The 23,007-nt window shown below is 31.3% G+C and overlaps 1 protein-coding gene across 2 annotated transcripts in view; it reads left to right on the forward strand.

The window, feature by feature from the left end:
• The window catches only part of Spt5 (Transcription elongation factor subunit Spt5), a 134,880-nt gene extending 112,191 nt beyond the window's left edge, over nt 1–22,689 (forward strand). For both annotated transcript variants that reach the window (XM_085827663.1, XM_085827664.1), the window contains 6 exons: nt 3,852–3,960; nt 5,772–5,965; nt 11,540–11,665; nt 14,354–14,466; nt 20,490–20,585; nt 22,357–22,689. In XM_085827663.1, the coding sequence (XP_085683789.1) occupies nt 3,852–3,960; nt 5,772–5,965; nt 11,540–11,665; nt 14,354–14,466; nt 20,490–20,585; nt 22,357–22,494 (776 nt within the window). In that variant the 3' untranslated portion in view covers nt 22,495–22,689. The remainder of the gene's footprint in view (nt 1–3,851; nt 3,961–5,771; nt 5,966–11,539; nt 11,666–14,353; nt 14,467–20,489; nt 20,586–22,356) is intronic.
• The last annotated feature ends 318 nt before the right edge of the window (nt 22,690–23,007 follow it).

Genomic DNA, 23,007 nt, shown 5'->3' on the forward strand with positions numbered 1-23,007 from the left:
CATAGGGTTAAAGATACACATGCAGAGAATAGTAGTATGGGGAATTCTAGGAACTTGTCATTTTTGGCATTATCTCTTCCAGAGAGTAAGCTTAAAGATTATGCAAATAAATATGAACTCTCTAAATTAAGCTTTCACAATGTTCAGAGAAAAGTTATCTAAGGAAGGAAAATGAAATAAATCAGTAAATCAGGGGTGTTTGTGCTCCGGGGATTTTGAACTTCGATACCCGGAAATTCCGGGGATCGTCGTTCAAAAGGAAGTAGGAATAATAATGAATTATTTATTTTGATCTGGGTAATTTTGTTTGCTTTGAAAGCAGAAAACGCAAGGTCAGTGGTAAACACTTTTCCTTTCTTTCTCCAAAGGCAGTGATAATGCGTGAAAAGGGGGAAAAAACTTCTTTTTTGTTCTTTCCTTATTGCGAGTTATGACTCATTCCCCCGGTTCTCGGACATTCTCTTCTGGATTCTTTTCGGCAAGTAGACACGGCAGAAAAAAAAGGGCGAGACTTCGTTCGACTAGATGTGCGATCACGTGACTCTGGGTTCAAAGGTCTTATCTCTCCTGGCGTGGCTCCAATAAGTAGAGCAGGGGGATTTTTCGCTGTATTAGCTATTTGTCATTGATCGCTTCTCAACTTTTTTTTCTCCGCTGTGTAAAATTTTCGTTTCAGTTATTGATGCACGTGTAAATTTTTCGTTTCGTTTATTGAAATATTTTTTTATTTATGTACGCAAGAGAATTTCACTATGAAATTTCTTGATATAAATAGTGATATTATACAATTAGAAGAAGGTGTCCGGAATGCATTTAGGTGGAATTGGATTGAATGGAGAGATGGTAATGGGGATACCATCGGCACATGGTGCAAGAAAATAAATGTTGCTGGACAAGCATATTGTGTTTTTTGTAACTCACTGCTGAAGTATGGTGGGGAAGGATTCAAGGCTTTCACAAATCATTCTAAAACTGTGACGCACATAAAATATTCAAAGTGCATTAGACATTCAATGACTCTAAGTAATTATGCTAATTCAAAAAATACTGATGACTTACTGGAAACTGATGCTCGGCCATTGGATATAGTGACAAGAAATGCACGCCAAGAGGTATTAATAACTTCGTTTATCGCCGAGAATTCTCTTTCTTTGAGTGAAGCTCCCAATTTAATTGAACTCTGCAAGCAGTTGAGCCGCGATCAGACAGCACTAAACTCGTTGGAAATGTCCAGGACTACTGCATGTTATAAGATGAAATATGGGCTCGCAAAAACTATTAAGGAAAATATCATTAAAACTTTAAAGGAGACTCCATTTTCTCTAAATTTCGATGAAAGTACTAGCAATGCTCAAGAAAGTATACTGGCAATATTGGTGCAGTTTTATGACAACAATCAAAATGAAGTTGTAGTTCATCATTTTGCATCTCTAAAGATGGAATCTTGCAATTAAGAAGCTGTTTTTAAAGCAGTTTTTAATACTATTAAAGATAATAATATTTCATGGGCAAACTTAATTAGTGTATTAATGGACTCATGTATCACCATGCGTGGGAAAAAAAATGGGTGTTGAAACCAGACTACGATCAAACAAAGCACTCCACTTATTAGATATTGATGGTGACACATGTCACACAGCTAATAACTGTGCAAAAAAATTTGCTTCATGTTTTGATAGATACTTAGAAGATTTGTTTGATGACATCTATTTTGATATGAAAAGCTGCAGTAAAAGAGAAAATTTTTTCAAAATCTGTGAATCCCTTGCCATTAAAAAACTTAAGCCCTTGAAGAGACCAGACTATAGGTGGGTGTACATTTTATGTGTTTTAGAAAGAATCAAAGATCTGTGGGATGCTCTTATTGCATTTTATTTTCACTACTTGGATAAAACTGATAAAGGGGATTATTTTTCTTATGTTGAAACTGTATACAATAAAAGAAATATTTCTGCAGCTCAGAAAAAAATTGTTGAAGGGGTGTATTCTTGCTTGCATTCCCAACAACTCACAAAGGATGCTTTAGCTTGGAAAAAAAGAAAACTAAATGGGTTATTTGTTATGCAAAACAAAACTTTATTGCATATGGCATTATATTCAGCAGTATTACCAGAGTTCAACACATATATTAAATTATTTGAAAAAAAAAATAATAAACAATGCTTCATTTAATACATTCCAGTATTTATAAATTGATGGCAAAATTTTTCTCTTTTTTTTATGAAGCCAGAAAATATAGAGTGCACATCTTATAATGATTTATTAAATGTTGATGTCACAAATCCAGAATTCCATCTACCTAGCAAAGTAATATTTACTGGTGCAGAAGCTTCCACTCTCCTGAAGAAATTATCAAAAAATCATCCAATAGCAAAAGAATTCCAAATTTCTCTGATGAAAGCTTATACTAATACAGCACAGCATATGAAACAGAAATTACCCCTTAAAAATTCATATCTAATTAGTTTTACAGCATTAGATCCAGAGCTAAGAGATAAAACCAGTACAGTATTAGCTTTTGAAAAAATATCATCTTTTATGTCCCATATTTTTAGTGATAAAGAAAAGTCAGAAGCTGAAATAAGGTTATACCAGAGTGATATTGATATCACCAAAGAAATGCTCTACACATCTGATGAAAGTGGAAATCAAGTCAAGTGTACAATTGATAAATATTCGTCTAAAGTTTTTAATTTAAAAGATGATTTCACAAATGATTATAAGTATCCTACATTGGCTAAATTGGTCAAAGCCTGCCTTAGCTGCTTCCATGGCCCATTAGTGTAAAGTGCATTCAACTTAATGGATACACTTGTCACTGACTGTAGAACCTCTCTTAAGATTGATTCCCTAGATGCAGTGCAGACTATTAAATATGATTTAATGGCTTCTAAAGAAACCTCGTGAAAAATATGGCTAAAAAAAATCTAATGACTAATCCAATTCAGAAAGATCTCTTACTGAATATGAACAGAAGTTGGAAAACATATCAAGAGGACTTAAAAACATGTATTTCAGATGAGTCACTTATAAAAGTCTCTGAAAAACCTTCTACATTAGCAGAAAAGCAAACTGCTTCTACCTCTGCATGTGCAGTTCTCGAGGAAATTTCTTCAACTGTAAATGAGGAAAATAAAAGTCAACCTTCCTGCAATTATGAAGTTCACCACAAAAGAAAGACAAGCCCACAAACATCAGAAAATAAAAAAAGCAGCAGAAATTAGATAATTTTTTTTAAAGAATTAATTCAGGTAATTTAAGATATTTACATAAAATGTAGTAGTTTATATGTTTGAAAATTTATGGTTATTAATTTTGCAAAAAATATAATTCATTGAACTTTTATAATTAGGTCATTCAATACTTCATAATTGTAATTTTTCATTTCTCTCCCCCTTCTTCTTGAAACTCCAAAATGTCGATAGTAAGTCCGTAAAAGTTTCAGGGGATTTTTTGAGGTCCCACAAACACCCCTGGTAAATGTAATACTTCAACTAAATTTAATCAGTGCATTGAAACTATATAGTAAAGTGTGTATGAGAAAATTAACATTGGTTTCATATTAATGCAATTATTTTATATTGTTAGTGGTATTAAAAATGTAAAATACTCGTATTTATTCTAAATAAGTCACAGTACTGTGATGATTTTTAAAATTAGTTTATTCTAAATAAGTCACAGTACTGTGATAATTTTTAAAAATTAGTTTACTTTTGAAACATTAAAGCATATATTGAAATGTTTTGTACTTGCAGAAAATCTTTATCGCTGCAATATTGCCTAGTGTGATTTAAATGTTTTTGTGTGCCTAATTTTAAGTTTCCTTTTTCTCCCCCTTTTTTTGCTTGTAGCTGGTAGTCGTACTCCTCATTATGGAAGCCAGACACCTTTACATGAAGGGAATAGAACTCCTAGTCATGGTGGTGCATGGGATCCATCAAATGCTAATACTCCTGCTCGGTATGTTGCAATATTCAGTGTAACATGTGTATATGGTTTTTAGGAATATTTACCCTCGCTTCTAAATATGATGCTGTTTATTATTATTATTTTTTTTTCCCTGTCCAGTTGTTAATATTGCAATTGCTTGTTACACACATCAGCTATTTTTTTTACTGTATGCTTATAAATACATCAAATAAAATAAATGAATAGACTGAATTGAAAATCTAAATTAAAAAAAATAATTAAAAAAAACTGAATTGAATATTTATTAAAAGGAATGAAATAATTGAAAATTTATCATTTTTTTTTTTACTGCTTATCCTCTAAAATTTGTGCTGCTGCTGAGAGAGAATTATACTTACTTCACATTTAGACTAAATTCGTATAAATAAAGTTCTAAAAGTTGATTTATCATATTATTGCTTGCTATCCCTCACTTTTAATACATTTATTAAAAGAATAAAATCTGATGTTTTGTTCAAAAGCTGGAGATAATAATACATTTTATTTAACTTTAAATGAAATAGTTTAAAATATTCAGCCTAAATTATTTATTGCGGCAAAGCAAGTAAGTTAAATTTGAAATTTAAGGTAGATGTTTATAGAGAAATTAGGTATTCTTTGGAAGCAGACAAGATGAAAAATTAGCAAATGCCTTCAGCAGGAATCGAACCGCGTACCTTTGGAATACTGGCTCAGCGTGCAGAAGCACTACACCACGAAGGCACGCTACAAAGGCGGAAGAAATACCATATATGCTCCCCCCTTTAAAGGGCAACTTTTTTTAGGAGGGCCCAATCGCCAAATCCTGGGTAGAGAGAAATCATCATCCACCACCCTCTTAGTTCGGGTGCCACTGTAGAGACATTAGGTATTTTTGGAAGCAGGTAAGATGAAAAATTATTAAACGCCTTCACCAGGAATCAAACAGCGGACCTCTGGAATACCAACCCAGTGTGCAGAACCACTACACCACGAAGGCACGCTAGGAATGCGGGAGGAATACTGTATATGCTTACTTATATACACAGGTCAAATTTTAGAACCATACAAAGTATTTCGAAAATTCTGTGAAAATAAATAAAATTCTTTGAATGAATCTTGAAAATGACCTGAATTAATTTTTATGAAGAATTTGTGGACCTCCTGTGGCATGACATATTTATGTATCTCCATTCATTTCCTTTAATTCATTTAAGAAATTGCTATTGCTGTTTCATTAAAGTAACTGTTTTGAAATTGTGTATTTATTTTTTAACTCTTAACCAATAAATTTTTTAATAATTTGGGTTGTGTACATGTATAAACAATACTTTTATATTATTTATTATACATATAAGTAATTTTGTCAGTAATTTTTGTAATATTTTATCAAGTTTACTTTGTATGTTGTTGAGTGTTGATTTCACATTTGAAATGTAAACATACTAATTTTAATTAACTTCAAGCCTTAAAAATATAAGCAAATTTTTATTTCCTATTGAACAAAAATTAGAGAATGAATTTTAAAGAATACATGATCATTGTTCTGTATTTAGATATGTAAACTTAGCTGTTTTAATGAATATATTGTTTTGATTTACTAAAATTGAATACTTAAGAGCTGTGAATTAATTACAATTTTGGCAGTTGCAAGTAAATTGTTAGAATTTTTAATTTTATTGAGATACTTCCAAATAAATCATAACTCAAATTTGGGGGAAATCTGCAGAGGGAATTTAATACATATTCTATATGTAAGAAGTTGGTTCTGTTGTATTAATTAAACATCATTAGTTTTACAAACATATTTTATTATGTTTCATATTTTACAATTAAATATTTAGGGGTACTGGAGACTTTGAGGATTATCCATTTGATGAACCATCTCCTTCTCCTGCTTACAATGCAGCAACACCAGGCTATCAGGAGACAACACAAGGCCCTTTCACACCACAGACTCCTGGAAGTGCTGTGATGTACAATTCTGACCATACATATTCTCCCTATCAACAAACACCGTCACCATCTGGTTATCCAGGTAAACTAATTCTGTATAAAGGGAAAGGTATTCTTTATCTAAAATGCAAAATAGTTGCTCTCCCTGAAACAACACGTCATCCAAAGTTGTCTAAATTTTATATATTGTCCTTTCTTTTTGGTTGACGTTAAGCATTTATGCATAGGAATGAGCAGCTGCCAAGACCACTTGGTAATACATAGAAAAATGGTAATTGGCTTCAAAAATTCCCATTTTTCAGTAAATAATATGTGATTAATAAATTCAAATGTCTAATAAAAATATTTTTTTTAAAAAAAAGATGAAAGAAAATCTGAAAGGTTTCAGATTTTAAATTATGTCCAAAGAGGCATTTTTTAAAAATATTGCGTGTTACCTTTATTGATTAAATATCATGTTCTTCGCTCTTAAACCATAAAATTTAGTTCCAGAGCAATATCGCAAAATAATATAAAATTGAGCATATCTTTAGAATTTCTGAAATGCGGTCTCGTGCGCTGGAGATAAAAATATTTTTTCTGTTAACGTTGCCATGGCTCGCTTTGAAATACTTGAGTTTGCTAATCAAAAATTTATTAAAGTTTTACAAAATATGAAATCGATCATAAAACAAATTCCAAATTTGGGCTTCCAGATGCCCGTATTCGCAGTAGGATTACGCCATTCAAAATTCGAGGGCTTCTTGGCTTCTTTGTTTTATCACAATGCAAAAAATATACACACATTAATGCAGATTCTTGATTATTAAATTTCTTTAAATATAATACAGGGCGATAATATTTGGTGGCAAATAGTTTGAAAAGTGAAACAGACATTCAGTGATTCAACGCAAAACAAAAACAATAGTCCCTCTAGGAAAAAAGCCCCTTTGCACTAAAAATGCTTCCCCTTTTTTGGCAATTTATTCTTAATCTGTAAAAACTGCAGTATCAATTACCGCATAATTTTCTTCATAAATTTTTCTCATAGGAATAATTTATCTTTTTTATCCTTTGGTAAACTGTTAGCTGCATTCATTATTGGGATCAGTTTTCTTCTGTAATATGCTTACAAAGTTTCAAGTATTGCAGTAATTTTGTATTACTGTTCAGATGTTCATTTGGTGCTTTTTATTAAATAGGCCACCGCAAGTAAATTTTAGAATCAAATATTAGTTCTTTCCGATTCCTAACCATATTTAACTCACTGTTGCACAATATGATGAAAGGTAGTTCTTCATCCCAATAGTATATGAAGTGCAGAAGTAAGAAAAGTGATCTTGGAACCATAAAACTGACTTTTGGCACAAAGACCCCCTCCTTCCTGTAGTTTTTCAGTATGCAAAATTCTGTGCTGTTGGAAAAATTTTTAAAAAAAGTACTTTTTCTGTTGTTTAGAAATTAATTAACGTTAATATTCTATAGAGGGAAAAGTAATGAAGGAGCAATATCGCATGATTAAAATGAATATGAAAATGTATGTTAATAAATCTTAAAAAAAATTGCTGTTCTTCCCTGAGCTGAATATAAATTAAGGATGGTAAACATTTTAGAAAAGAAAAATATTGAATCGATAATGGAAGCAATTTTGTAATCAAAACAATATGAAAATTAAATGCATTGTACATTAAAATCCATCAATTAATTTACCCATTCTGGTGACTAATCTTCTGATTTGGGCGACTGAGCAAGGTGGCTGCTTTAATAACAAAGTACAAATTTCATACATGCACTTAAACACAGTTCTCTTTGCTTTAAGTTGTTCTCCCATTCCTCATAAGTCTATTTTTAATAAGTGTTCCATTATCTATTTCATTACTGTTCAGTTTGATGCAGTCGGTACATTTGACGGAATATAATTTATTGAAGGCAAGTTACTGTTCAGGTTTCGCAATGTTATTAATGATTTCAGCAGAATGTGTTTTAATCAGAGTTTGGGCAAAATGTAATTGCAATTACATTGTAATACATAATTTAATTAAAATTACATAAGTACAAAAGTAACTAATTGCTGTTACATAGCTTAGTAGAATCGGGATTGTAATTAAAAATGACAGTATATCCAAAACAATTCACCATTTTGGATAGCAGGTTGCTAAATAATACAGAGCAGCAATCGCATATAAGAAAATTATTAGTATGTTCCATTTGGAATCATCTTACTTAATTTTTGCATGTACTTGCAGCTTGAAATAGCAACATAGATTAGTTAGTCCTTTGTTAAATATTGCACATATTTTCAGAAAATATTTAAAGTGGGGATATATTTACAAGAACTAATTTGGGCTTTTTCATGTAGAACTAAACGGGGGGGGGGGTGTAATGTAGGCCTCCTCGTTGTGCACCCTAGATGATGCTAAATCTGCTACCACTTTTCCGCTTTCTCTTGTCTTCTTTTTGATGGTGACTTCAAAACGTAATACAAAATATCTTTTTAAGGACATTCAACAATTGAGAATTGTTGGAAAGCTGATTGAATTTCTCAGGAAAAACCAACACAACACCAGACTACCTTAGTGTCACATGACATTGATGTTTTTATTATAGTCAATATGTTTGAAATCATTAGTGACCTTCCATCTGATAGTAGAGCTGAGATGGTCCAAATGGATGTCTGGATTTATCAGAACCATTTTAAACTATTATAGCCCACCAGGCAGTTCTCAGTTAAATTTTGATAACATTCAGTTTTATAATAAAACAATTTTATGTGAAGATTTGAATGCACGTAGTTTATGCTGAAATTGTGGAGTCTCGAACAGTGCAGAAAGAGCTGTGGGAAGACCTTGGATTTCAATACTCTCGAACTGATCTACAGAAATTCTGACATTCCTATGTTACCAACCTTGATTTTAACTTTGGCATCAGGCGATTTAGCAGATTAGGTGAACAGAGAAATAATTTATGATCCTGGCTCTGGCTATTGCATTATTCTTACTTCATTCCGAGTTAAGGAGAAAACCTTTAAACAATAGTATTATTTTAAGAACAGGTAGAATTTTAGTAAGGCCAATTGGAAGGCTTACCGGGATGAATTAGAGGTTCTTTTTAGTACACCAATACACTATAGAAAAAGATCTGATATGTACACCACATGACTTCCTTGCACGGAATATTAAATTATACGCATTTTTTCTTGCATTTCATTTAAACTTATTAGATTGAATTAAACCTACTTCGCCGACACCGCATAAACTACAATAGAATAAATGCATTCTTTAAAATTCACTTTGTTTACCATAGCGACACTCTGGCACTAGATTCACTTAACAGTATTATATTTTGTTCATATTATAACTCAGAATGCACAAAATTTATATAATTTAAAGAATTATCTAATCGTTGCCACATGTTCTATTCAAATACTATAATAAAGCTAGAACGATGTATAAAAGAAATTAAGCAAACAAAGCAAAAAAGAAACAGTTTTTCACAGATGATTGAGTATTTCTCATTCAATTAATTCAGTTCTCACTTCGCGACAAGGCAAAAATACATAAAAACTCAAAATATTTGTATTAAAAATTACGAAGTAAATCTTAAACACTGAGAAAAAATTCCAGACAGGATTAAACATGATTTAATTCACAATAATAAATGAAGGCGTTATCTTTGTTGTTGCAAAGTTAAGTTTCTCTAGATTGGCAACAAATCCACTATTCTGCTGTTTCAAACGTAAACAAGCAATGGCCGCCATAAAAAAAATTATTAAGCTTAGCGGCACTTAAACAACTTTAAAATTGTTGATAATTCTAAAGATATTGCATACAGATTTACTAAAGGCATGAAAACCTTAACAGGAAGAGAAGAACAACATAATTCAATCATTTTTAAAGCAAAAAATGTACAATTTACAAACATATAAGAGTAAAGAAACTGAGATCACTGAGCCGGGTAACAGAGTGGATATATATTTATATATGTTTGGTTCGGCCGATTGCAACCAAAATACGAGGTGCACATTTACATGTTATAGCAGTCCCCTATACAAAATTTCAATGTTTTGAGGCAACTCGTTTTTGTGTTATGCGAGATACGTACACATGCGTTCGTACAGACGCCACGAAAAGTTCTCTGCAGAATTCATTTTAAAGCAGATTTATAATTTTTTTCGAGGAAAAGAGTCTTTTACTCTGTCCTTATTTACAGATATCATGCAAAAACATCGTTAAATTGCCTTCTAGAGAGGTCAAAATGGATATTTTCGTTAAAATATGCTGCCTGAAAATTTTCGCGTTTACAATACTTCCTTTTTACTTCGTACAAGGAAATAAAAAATGTAGATTCTTCCTTGTCTTATTTTTGCAAGACCATTTATTTCAGCAGTGGCTAAATGTTGGATACATAAAGGTCAACAATACAATTACAAACCCTTTTGAAATGAGCAACTTACTCTTAAAGACTGTGCTAAGGTTTTTGAATTTGTAAATAAATTGAAACTTGATGACCCCTTTTCCCAAGAGGTACTAATCATTTTTAAAGGTAAGGTTTTAAAATTTTACACGGATATTATTAAAACTTTTATGAATTTTTATGCTTCTAATCAGTGTTTGTGTGGTCAATTTAAGAGAGATCAGTAGCTGATGAAGAAATTGATCAAGGATTCCTATAGGACTTTGGGATTTGGACAAGAGATTTTTAATAGAGACTTTGACATTTTGGAACTAGAAGAAGCTATTGATTTCTTAAAGATAGGAAAAAGTCCAGGCCCAGATAATATGCATCCAGAGTTTATTAAACATCTAGGATACAATGCTCAAATGTTCCTTCTATCTATTTTTAATCATAGTTATAACTCTTATGTATCCACTATGTGGAAAAAAATCATTATTATCTCTATTTTGAAAACGGATATACCTGCAGATAATATTAAAAGGTATCAACGATTGAGACAAATAGTCCCAGTTGACAATGCGATTGGGACATATTGTCCAAGGAGATTTTCAGGAAACAGGAAAAGTTAAAAACTTTAAACTCAAATTACAGTTTTAGTATGCCGGCATTAAATTAAATTACTTTTCATAGTTAAATTTTAATCATGGAAAAACTGGGTCGAGAGGGTTAAAGATAAATTAAAATCTTATGTTTTGCTAAATGACAATGTTCTGAGAAACTACTGTACTCTAGGGCACAGGAATGTTTAATTAATATCTTCTATTTTGCACATTAACTGCACTTCCGGAGGTAATCCTATGTTAATTTCATCTAACAGTTTCAGAGGCACGATTGTGTTTGCAGATTTTGTTTTTCCAAAAACAATATTTTATATCATAAGGGAAAAAAAGTGATATAAGTAAAAATTGATCATTTATGTATTAAAAAAATTCCACCATAATTTTTTAGAATTTATCTTTGTTTTCCTCAATTAAAATTTAGTTTTTAGTTTAGTTGAAATTTTCAAGCCAGCCCAACTGAAGTTGGACTGTGTGAAGTATAGTTCTATATATATGTGTATGAAATTAATTGCAAATTGTTGATTATTAATATGCAAATAAAAACTTAATGTTAAGCTGCTGTCTTCGTTTTCATATGAGTACTCAATGCATCTCTCTCTTTTATAATGAAACTCTATCTATATTAACATTAGTTGCTATATTATAAAGTTTTTATTTTTCAGCTGGTACGCCAAGTCCTTCTGCATATGCTGCAACACCTAGTCCATCTGGCTATGCTGGAACACCATCACCTAGTGGTTATGGTTATAGTCCAATGACTCCAGGAGCTCCATCTACACCTGGGGCAGGTATAAAAACATTTTCCTCGTACACACAAGTGTTTACATCTATATATTGTTGTGTTTCTATGAATTTGTAGATTTGGAGTGATTGATGAGAATACTTAGTGAATAATGGAAATTCAATTTTATTCGTCAGTATTATTCAGGACTGTTCCAAAAATATGTTAGTCATTGAAAAACTACAACAAATGTTCTGAAACAATCAGCAACACAGCATTCACACGAGCAGTCTATAACTGTAAAGACAGCTTCACAGCAAAACACTAAATACAGCTCCCAAATTGGTCAATCCCTTCTGAAGCTCAACATGCTCAAGATACTCTTCACAATAAAACTCACGATTCACTCAATGATGCCAGGGCTGTAGAGTCAGAATTGGAGTTGAATAGATTTTGGGGTAAAAGGAGTTGGAGCTGGAGTCACTAAAAACATGTCGACTTCAGTTTTTATTGGACAGATTCAATTTAAAATGAGATTAAAGTGAATTGAAAAAAAAAAAAAAAAAAATTAATGACAAACTGAGTTATTATTTTTATTTATGGATTATATGCATTAATAAATAGTTATTTTCTGTTTTATTTACATATTAATAAATAAATATTAAAGATAAGGATGGATGTGATAAATAATTTGCTATGCCATCAATTTTTTTCTGTAGCATCTATTACTTTTTTATGTTAAAAAAATAAACTGTAACCAATGTGTGTATGTTAACATATATATGAGGGAGTCAGAGTCGTTCATTTTCCCTACCAACACCGCAGCCCTGTTCAATACACTAGACTACTATTCCACAGACGGGCAGGGCCAAACTGGTAAGAATTCATTCCAGAATGTTCTCCATCTGCCTGTGGCATGTCACCAAATGGGCAATTCCGTGCCAAATTTAGCAACCCTGCCTTCCCTTGTCATTTTATGGCAACCCTAAACCATCCTTGCAGAAAACTACTTACTGCAGCTGGGCATTTCATAACAATATATATGTAAACTTTGTTTTAATATAGTTTAGAGTTTTTTTCCCCAAAGTAAATATGTGAAGTTCATAATTTAATGCGTCAAATGGATTCTTCAAAAAGATAAAAATATAGAATATTAAAACCTGAACAATTAAGGAATGTTAAATTCACATTTGGTTCCACTTGACTTTTTGAGCAAAATTAATATAATAAAAACAAAAGGGGTAAAAACAATTAAAATATATAAGTTGTGAAATTTCAAATTATGATACTTAAGTTGTGCAGTATGCTGCGAAATGAATAGAATAAACAAAATATAATAATTAAATCATGAAAAGGGGTAACTTTTTAGCAGGAAGTACTCAAATCAAAAAGCAAAAAACAATTCAATAAAATTAGTAAAACATCATGTTAATATTATTTCCTGTTAGAAAGTTGCTCCCATTTCTTTAATTCACTGTCTTTCGATTGTAAGATATAAAAAATGTGAAGAAAATTTATGACCAAATTAGACTTAATTGGCCCTTTAAATTCTTAATTAAATTGCACACATTCCCTCTTCAAGGCTACTTATTGCATCATGTTTCATCATGCTTTACCTGCAGTAACTGCAGTGTAAAGTCTTTTTGCCTAGTCACTATCCAAAAGTAGAAGAACTTCCATGCCTGTAAATAGTACTGCAACTAAATATGCTAACTCCCACTTTGCCTTTTTGTCAGCTATGCGTTGCCTAGACTCTGCTAGCTGTTTTCCTTTGTGTGAGTTGTAATTGCATATCTAAAATATTGCGCACATTTAGCACCCCTTAGTCTTTAAGCAATTAAGTAGGTAGGTGCTAAGAAATTATTTTAAATAAAATAAAATTTCAAGTAAAATATGCAGCAATTTTTTTGGAGGGGGGCCTGACAGTAAAGATGCAGTCCCTAATCAAGCTTTCCTAATATTAAGTTATCTGCAGCAAAATAAATTATCACATATACTACACATATAACTGACAATTTGCTCTGTTTCCCTATATATATTGTTATGAATTTTGGATATATGTAAACAATTTTAATGAAATTATATGTAAAATTGTAGTATCTTTTATAATGTTATGTGGAAGCTTTCAAGAGAGCGAAGTTTCGCTGACAAAATAAAGTTACACAGCCAAGTTAATTTAACATTGAGGTAAATGGCTATCTCGTGAATGCCGAGATGGCAGTGGTTTTGGCAGCTAACTTTTGTTGGTGAAAATCACCAGACTGGCGAGAAACTGCCAAATGTCATCAAACCTGGCGACATTTTGGTCCAGTCACTGTATAACCATAATTAGTCTAATTCCTGTATGTAACTGTATCTGGCTCTATAGGAAAGTTCAGAGTATTGAAAGATCTTTATGCCAGCTTCACTTTTTAAATGCATTTTGCATTTCACATTAATTAATGTTCTTTGTAGTTTGAAGTGTAACTACTGATTGTGCTATGTCATACTAAGAAGAGCTGTGTGAGTATTGGTAAAGTATTTCTTTTGAGAAAATAAATTTTATTAAGCAATGATTGGTTCTGTATGCTTTTGATCCATTACGAACCCATATGCAGGCAACAATATATATATCAAAGAAGTAAAATTGTCTAATAATCTTGTGTTTTCTGTTTAGTGATTTTTGCAAATTTTTTTATGTGAACTTATTTTTCTCTTTTTAAATTTATTTGTTACCTTAACTTCCTCCTGTAGCGTAATTTTGACTATGTTATAGGCTTAGATCATTCATCGGTAGAATGGCAAACAACAGACATTGAAGTCATTATTAGAGATACACATGAGGATGATGGGCTTAGCGGACAAACTGGCATTATAAGAGGCATCTCTGTAAGTATTTAATGAAAATTTTAATGTTCTGCAAATGCATTCATAATCCAGAAAACATTTAATGCTATCTTGGCTTTCCCCTCTATTCGGCAACTTAATTCATATGTGAGTGCTTGGCTTTGCTATTTAGTAACACGTTCCAAATTATGTATTAATATCTTTATAAGTAAGAAATAGTATAGTAGGCTAGTAGAAATGATTTTGAGCACTGTTTGCTGAATGCTACAAAATGTATATTAATTTTGTAATTCAGTTAGGTTCTTGAATGACAATGAACTTATTTGATTATTCTTATAAATTAGCCAATATTTAATTCCTACCTAAAAATATTTTTTCCTTTTGATCGAGAGCTGGATGTTTTTTAAAATATTCACTGCAGAAAATTTCATTTTATAAACTTTTAATCCTCTGAGTGGCATTTTTTTTTTTACCGACTGATGAAGGAAGACTTTATTTAAAATCATTTGTTAGCTAAATCTGCATAGTAACTTAGTTTGTTTTCACAAGCTTTTATTCATTAACATAATATTTACTTTAATAAAGAAAGTAAAGTATTTTAAATCGTAAGTTAATATATAGCAAGTGACAAAAAAGTCTTATGACTGGATAAAGGCAGTCATGCCACTGGAGGTTAACACAAAAGATTTTCTGTATGTTTTTATTATTAATTGGCCGTTTTTCTCTGTGTGTAATCTGTTTTAAAATTCTGTATCTTTATTTTGTTTTTAAATATTTAGGATTGTCTGTTTGTACTTGTCTAACAAAAATGCAAAGTACATGTATGAAATGCATTTTCCATTTTCCCCAAAAGTTTAGTTTAATTGTTGAGGCCAGCACCAGAGAACGAAGCTCAGCCACAGGACTGAACCCCCTGAATTGGAATGCCGCCACCGGCCCTCGCATTTTCAGCATTTAAGCCTACTTTTACAAAAAAATTCATATAAAATCAGCATTTTAATATTTTGTTATACTTCAATTTTTGTTATTATGTATGTAGTTTACTAATTATTAATATGTATTAATTAATATAAATAATATCATGTAGATACATTTATAGAAATAAAGGGAATATGTGAAATGCTAAAATTATAACTATAAGCATAAAAATAAAATTGCATATATGAAATGTAAAAGAAAATTAAGCAATAATTATTAGCCCAAAGGGGCTTTGTCTCTGAAGGACTATTTTTTGAACTATCGTTTGCGATTTTGTGTTGAATCACTAAAAATGTCCGTTTCACTTTTCAAACTGTTGCCACCAAATGTTAGAGTCCTGCATTATATTTGAAGAAATTAAATAATGAAAAATCTGCATGAATGTATGTATATTTCTCGCATTATGATAAAACAACGGTACATAGAGCCGTCGAATTTTGAATGACGTAATCCTCTTACAAATATGGGCATGTGGAAGACCAAATTTAGAATTTGTTTTATTATCAATTTCATATTTTGTAAAACTTCAACGAATTTTTGATTAACAAACTGAAGGATTTCAAAGCTAGCAATGGCAATGTTGTACAGAAAAACATTTTTATCTCCAGTGCGCGAAACTGTGTATCAGAAATTCTAAAGATATGTTCATTTTAAAATTATTTTGCGACATTCCTATTGAATTGAATTTTATGGTTCAAGTGCAAAGAACATGATATTTAATAATAAATAAAGGTAACACACAAAATGTTAAAAAAAATGCCCCTTTGGACGTAATATAAAATCTGAAACCTGCAGATTTTTTTTCTGTAAGTAATTAAATTAAAATTTAATAATTCTGCTGTGTGTGGAATAATTCAGAATGAGAATCGACTTACAGGAGACAGTGGCGGCTTTTTTCGGAGCATATGCCGAGCAAGTAAGATGCATAACGCATCAGGAAAGCTGATATCTTTCCCCATATGTAATAATGCTGTAACGTTACTTATTAATTAACCAAGAAAGTCTATGTTAAGTTTTAAAATTAATGTAAAAAAGGACAACTGGTCTGAGCTTTTCCATCACGGAAGTTCGGCGATGTTACACCCGCTATAGTCAGCTAGATGTGTTTTCCCACACTCTCTTTACAATAGAAAAAAAAAGAAGGGGGGAAAACTCTTGAGCGGCATGCAATTCCCCACATTCTGATAACTAAAAATGCAAAGATAAAAACGAAGACACCCAAAAAAGGAAAAAAAAAAAAAAAAAAAAAAAAAAAAAAACAGGAATTCTTAATGAAATAAACAAATATGCCGTTATCCCTTTAACTTAACTCTTTCGCATCGAAAATGCCTAAGACGCCCGGCCATTCAGGCATCGGCAGGTCGCCCGACAGCCTCGTTCGTCTTCTGCTTGATGCTTTCCCCCATCCCGGAGTATATGCTTCATTGGTTTCGCGAACTGTTAAATGACATGTCAATCATTTCTTTTGAAGCGACTGAAGTAGCTCTTTTATTTGAATGCAGGTGGGCTCCTCTTTGTTTAGCCTCAACGCTCCCAGGGTAGGTGACTCGAGTCTAGATCGCTCGTTTTACTCCTCTCTCACGTTGTGAAAACGTCTTGCTCTTATTTTGTAGTTTCATCTCAAAATGATCAGAAGACGTAAGATATTAACGCAAGAAGAAATAAATGCAATATTATTTGAAGAAACAGACGAATCTGATAACGCTGAATCTGATGAAGATGATGGACATTCAGAACATATGTTGATAGATAATGAAGATGATGGGCATTCAAAACATATGTTGATAGATAACGGAGAGGATGAAATCGAATGCAATTATAATTTAGAACACGACGAAAATTTGGGCTCTTCATATGGTACCTTCGAATCTGACTGGAGAAATGACATAAATAACGAGGACATAAAATTTGAACATTTTTCTTCGTCACCTGGACCGTCTCATGATTTGCCAACTGGATCATCTGCTTTAGATTATTTAAAATTACTTCTACCTGATGAATACTGCGAAGTAATTAGACAGAATACAAATAAATACGCAGAGTTTTGTGCAAAAAAACGTGGTATTGAAGATAAAAGCTGGCAGCCTATACTCTCCGTAAATGAGATTTGGGCTTTTATAACTGTTTTTTTCATAATGAGCATTATGCGTTTGCCTAGAATAAATGATTATTGGTCTCAGAATCCTATACTCGGCAATGAAGTGATAAAGAAATTAATGTGCAGAGATTGATTTTTAAAAATTAAACATTATTTTCATATCTCTGGTAGAGAGAAAGAAGTAAAAGGAAATGATGAAAACTTTCAGTTTTTGCAAAAATTAGAGCCTGTTATTTCTAAGATAAAAGGGCGGTTTTCAAATTGTTTTAAGCCGTATAAACATCTTTCGGTTGATGAAGCTATGGTAAAATTCACAGGGCATTTAGGAATTGTGCAGTATATGCCTTTAAAACCAGATAAGCGCGGGCTTAAAATTTGGATGTTATGCACATCTCATTTGGGTTACACTGTAAATTTTGAATTGTATGCTGGAAAACAAGATGAAATTGTGAGGTCAGGCAAAGGATTGGGATACGATGTTGTTACACATTTGATAAAACCCTTAACAAGCAAGGGACATGAACTCTATTTTGACCGATTTTTTACCAGCGTTCAGCTGATGGTTGATTTATTGAAATACAAATTTTATTCTTGCGGAACTGTTATGCCGAACAGAAAGCACTTGCCACCTGAAATTAAAACATTAAAATTGAAAATCCCAAATGAAAGTCAGACTTTTCAAAATGAAAAATTTCCGAATTTGTTGTGCACGTTTTGGGTAGATAAAAAGCAAATTTTTATGCTATCAACTAATACAAAAAATGAACTGTGTCATGTGAACAGAAGAAAAGGAGCAGACAAAATTGAAGTTCTTTGGCCGCGTTCATTCACAGTATATAATACGCACATGGGAGGAGTAGATTTGGCAGATCAGAGACGTAAATATTATACAGTTGCCAGAAAAATCATCCAAATGGTGGTTGTATATATTTTGGTTCCTTCTGGATATTACCATCAATAATGCCTATATAATTCAGCATACGACAAATTATCCTCAACAAAAATGGTTAAAAACTTTGTATGATTTCAAGCTGGAACTTGTACAAGAATTAGCAAATGTGTATTCATATAGAAAGCGCACTTCAGCATTATTTGAACCCACTACTAGTCATTTTCATAAACGAAGAAAAATTGAAGGGTGTAAAAGAACGTGCGTTAAATGTCGAAAGCAAAGAAATAAAACATCAGCAAACAATTCTATTCAAAGCACATGGGAATGCGAAATCTGCAAGATGTGCCTTTGTAAAGGCTGCTTTGATGAATAGACATTCCAGTTTCTCTTGCTATATAAAAAAGACCCTTTTCAGGGCCAGCAAATAATGTAAAAGGAAAGTTTTTGTTTGCTATCTAAACTTAAAGAGAAATCATATGATTTCATATGAAAATAACATAAAATGTAAAAAGAAATGAATTTTTCTACCTTTGCGCATTATTTAAATATTCCTTCATACGAAAAATAAGTTTAATGAATTATTTAACTGTTCTTTCTTTAATCTCTTTTTGTATCCTACACTTGAAATTTCAAGAAAGTATGAGGGTTATTTTATTTTTAATAATCATAAGTGTTCCTGATAATGCATAACTAAAATTATAATGTTAAAACCATTTAAAATGTCTTGGATAAAGTATATATTTCTTCTGAAACATGAGTTTTAAAACCATCAAATATATACAGCTAATAATTATTTTTCAATATAAGAGTAAAGGTTTACTTTCCTTCTAAGATTATATTAATTCATAAACAATTGATTGAAATCTGTATAAATTTATTAAAGGCATGTTAATAAATGCTTATTGCTAATCCTGTAAATGGATGCAAATTATATGAAGGGATTTCAGTAATAAGAGAAGAGAGAGAGGGTTTCTATAGCTCTTATTTTGAAATAAATTTCTACTCAGTAGCATTAACTTGCTGAATGAAAGTGTTTTTGTATTTACTAGCACAAAACTGCGGAAATATTAGAAATAATTTTCATGCTGGATGGCTGTAAAATGTAACTGGTAATATTCAAGCTCTGTCAAACCACCATTTATCAACTAAACTATTTCCCCTAAATATTTTTCTTCCTGCAGTGACAATAGATAAAAAGGTACCAGACTTTTCTATTTTTTATAAAAATTATTCGTAAGTTCTTTTATATAAGAATCAAGGAAAACATTATTAAATAAAATAAATTAAATCAATGTACACACACTGCCTTTACGTATTTTTGTTTATTTAAAGAATCACTGCGCTTTAATTTATACAATGAAAAATCTTACTGACCCCATAAATATACATAATTGTTTCCTCTAAATCTACACTATCGCATCTTAAAACAGGTTATTTTAAGCAATATAAAGTACTCAAATCATTAAAAATATTGAGGAGAAATATAGAAAGCTACTGATGCTCCCATTTGCAATCCTGTCCTAAGGGAAAACTGCACACAATGGGTGAAACGACCGGAAACCCCTTCAAGAGATAGTAATCAATTCACTTAAGTAGGTTATTGTTAACGCTGTAGCAGCCTACTATACAGGAGGGGAGGAAAACCATTTCAGAAAAAACTCGTGTACATGGGCGTTCTCGATGTTTCAAGAAACCAGATTTGGCCTTCTCTCGATGCAAAAGAGTAAAAGAGCTGATTCCCAATTAGTTTACACTAACGTTTTTATCAAAACCAGAAGCACAGAACAGAAACTGATGCTCATACATGAAGGTCAAAATCCACATGACTTAATTGATGTACAAACTGTTACCATTTAGCACCATCTACTGGTATTTAAAAATTCAAATAAAGCGTTCTGTTTTCAAGTTACATATACATGACACTGGGCTGGTAAGAGTGGAATCATTGCGTCGCATATACGTGACGCTGGTCCTGAACAGGTTAAACTGTTTTGTTTTGAAGTGACTGAGGAATAGTATGTTGTCTTCTGTCAAAGTCTATGAAATTCTAATGCATGATATATATTTACTTGATAAGCTTTCTTTCATTTTACGTAGGCTGGTATGTGCTCAGTATTTTTGCCAAAAGAAGATCGTGTTGTTAACATACTTGGAGAGCATTTAGAACCTGTTGTTCCTCAACCAGGAGATAATGTAAGTTTCATGTTTTAATATGCATGTTTTATATTCCAGAATAATTAAGTGCTTTAAAAGTTTGTTAATTTTCCCATGCTTCTATCATATTTTAATGCATTACTTGCATGCAATTTTTAGATTGCACAGATGTTTAAAATTTAGAAAAAATAACTTAAAAAGGAAGGAAAACTCATCTTCCTTTTTAAAAAAAATTCTAAAAAGTGCACGAATCCCCTTATGGAAAGTACAGTCAAAAGTCGATAATCCGGACTCGTCGGGACTTCGGCGATTCCGGATTATCGATTTTTGCGGATTATAGATCATCAGTTTAAATCTGGTAAGATGGCATGCAGAAATTACAAAATTGAAAATATGAAACCGTAATTTATGAAATAAAGAACAATTATGATCTAAAGGGTATCAAAATTTACAAAAAGAAAAAGCTTAATATTTATTTGTTTACTTTATTAAACATTTCCTTCAATGTAAGTTGCTTCGTTTCATGTGATAATACTTTCTTTTTAATTCTATTAAACAGACATAATTTCTTGTTTAGTTACAAAGTTCCGCTGTTCAAGTCCTATAATTGCTGTGTTGAGAATACTGACTAATTTGTCAATCCAAATGTTTTCGTTTTCAATAACCTCTGGGTCACTTTCTTCACTAGGAAGGGAATTCTAACCAGGGAAGCGAATTATAATGACCAGGAACTTGATTTAAATCATATCAAAGACTCAAGATGAAATACTACACTTAGTACCGAATTATAAACCAAATAAAATAAAAACATCTGCCCTGAAGATAAGGATAGTGCTGACAGATCAATTTCCAATCAGTGGTGTGAAATTGATAAACAGATTTCGGATTTCAAAACATACTTTCGCTTTGTAGATACAAATTACATATTAGTAAATATATATATTGGAAATTCTATTTGACATAATCTTTCTAATCTATCATAATCTAATAATGAGGTTTCTGCCCCCCCCATCTGCTGCAGAGCAGCTTGAAATTGATAAACAGATTTCGGATTTCAAAGCATACTTTCACTTTGAAGTAAATATATATCAGAAATTCTATTTGACATAATCGAAAGTTCAAGCTTACTTTTATAAAATTGCTCTAACAGTCTGCAAAAAATAATAAGCCGGATCCAATTCGAAGATTAAGGAACAACGCAATCTGCAACATTAACTGAATTAGATAACTTTAGCTTAGCGCATAACTCCGTGCGCACAAACATATTTGCAGCCGTAAGGGTCTTATGCGCTCTCGTAAACGCCTGTGCGCATGCGTGAACGCGACGCATGTGCAGAAAGTTTGTAGCTTTGAGGTCCGAATTAACGACTTTTGACTGTATTAAATATTTAGTTTCTAACTGAATTATTTTTATTTGTGTGCACTAATGTTCTGTAACTATTAATTTTAGGTAAATATTTCTTTTGTATGTGTAAATTTTTGTGTAAACATTATGTATCATATACAATATTTTGATAGACTGAATATTATTTATTTGTTACACTGTATTCTTCTTGTTTTTTGTATGCATGTATTGTTTATTTAATCATTACATGTGCATTATTGGGTGATACTGTGAATATTTTTATTAAATAACATTTTATTATGGAAATAATAAAATCTTGATAATAATTGCATTATTTATAAGTAGCTATAATTTAATAAGATTTTCATTTAATATTTAGAATAATTTTGTTCTAAAGTATAGAATTTTAACAAGTATTTTGTTAAATCATGTGTTGAGTAAAATTAAGTTTTTTTTCTTCTTCAGGTAAAAGTTATCATTGGTGAAGAACGGGAAGCAACTGGCCGGCTGCTGAGCATAGATGGATGTGATGGTGTGGTTAAATTTGGAAATAATGAATTTAAAATGCTTCAGTTGACATTTTTATGTAAAATGAAGTCTTAGGACTCTTTTAATGTATATAATTAGTTCCATGTTTTTAATTACATTCCTGTACAGTTTATTCATCAGTTCATTTCGGAGTTCTTCATTAGCAAATATGCACTACATCATCATATGAAAGAATTAAGAATTTTTCTATTAAATGAATATCATGTAAAAATTTACAATGTGTTCATTAAAATTTATTTTAAAAAAATCTATTTGCAATCATTTCTTACCAATTCTGATTTTTTTCACACATTGTATACAGTGAAAAGATTTCAGTTTGTGATGAGTTTCGTAGCACATTACATAAATACTGTTAAATTTAAAATATTACTTCTGTCATTAACTATATATCTGAATTTTTATTTAATTTGAAATTAGGATTATCTCTTAAGAACAGGATTATACTGTCCATTTAAGAATAAAAAATAAAATATTACTTGCTGATTTCAACCATAATTTTTTTAAAATTTTAATGGTAAAATGTGTTTTTAATAGCACATGTCAATAAAAGAATGCAGTCCTTGATAA

Source organism: Stegodyphus dumicola, chromosome 12 (assembly GCF_044657685.1).
Source record: "Stegodyphus dumicola isolate Sdum_Otavi_A_Nest chromosome 12, ASM4465768v1".
In the NCBI taxonomy this organism is placed as follows: Eukaryota; Metazoa; Arthropoda; class Arachnida; order Araneae; family Eresidae; genus Stegodyphus; species Stegodyphus dumicola.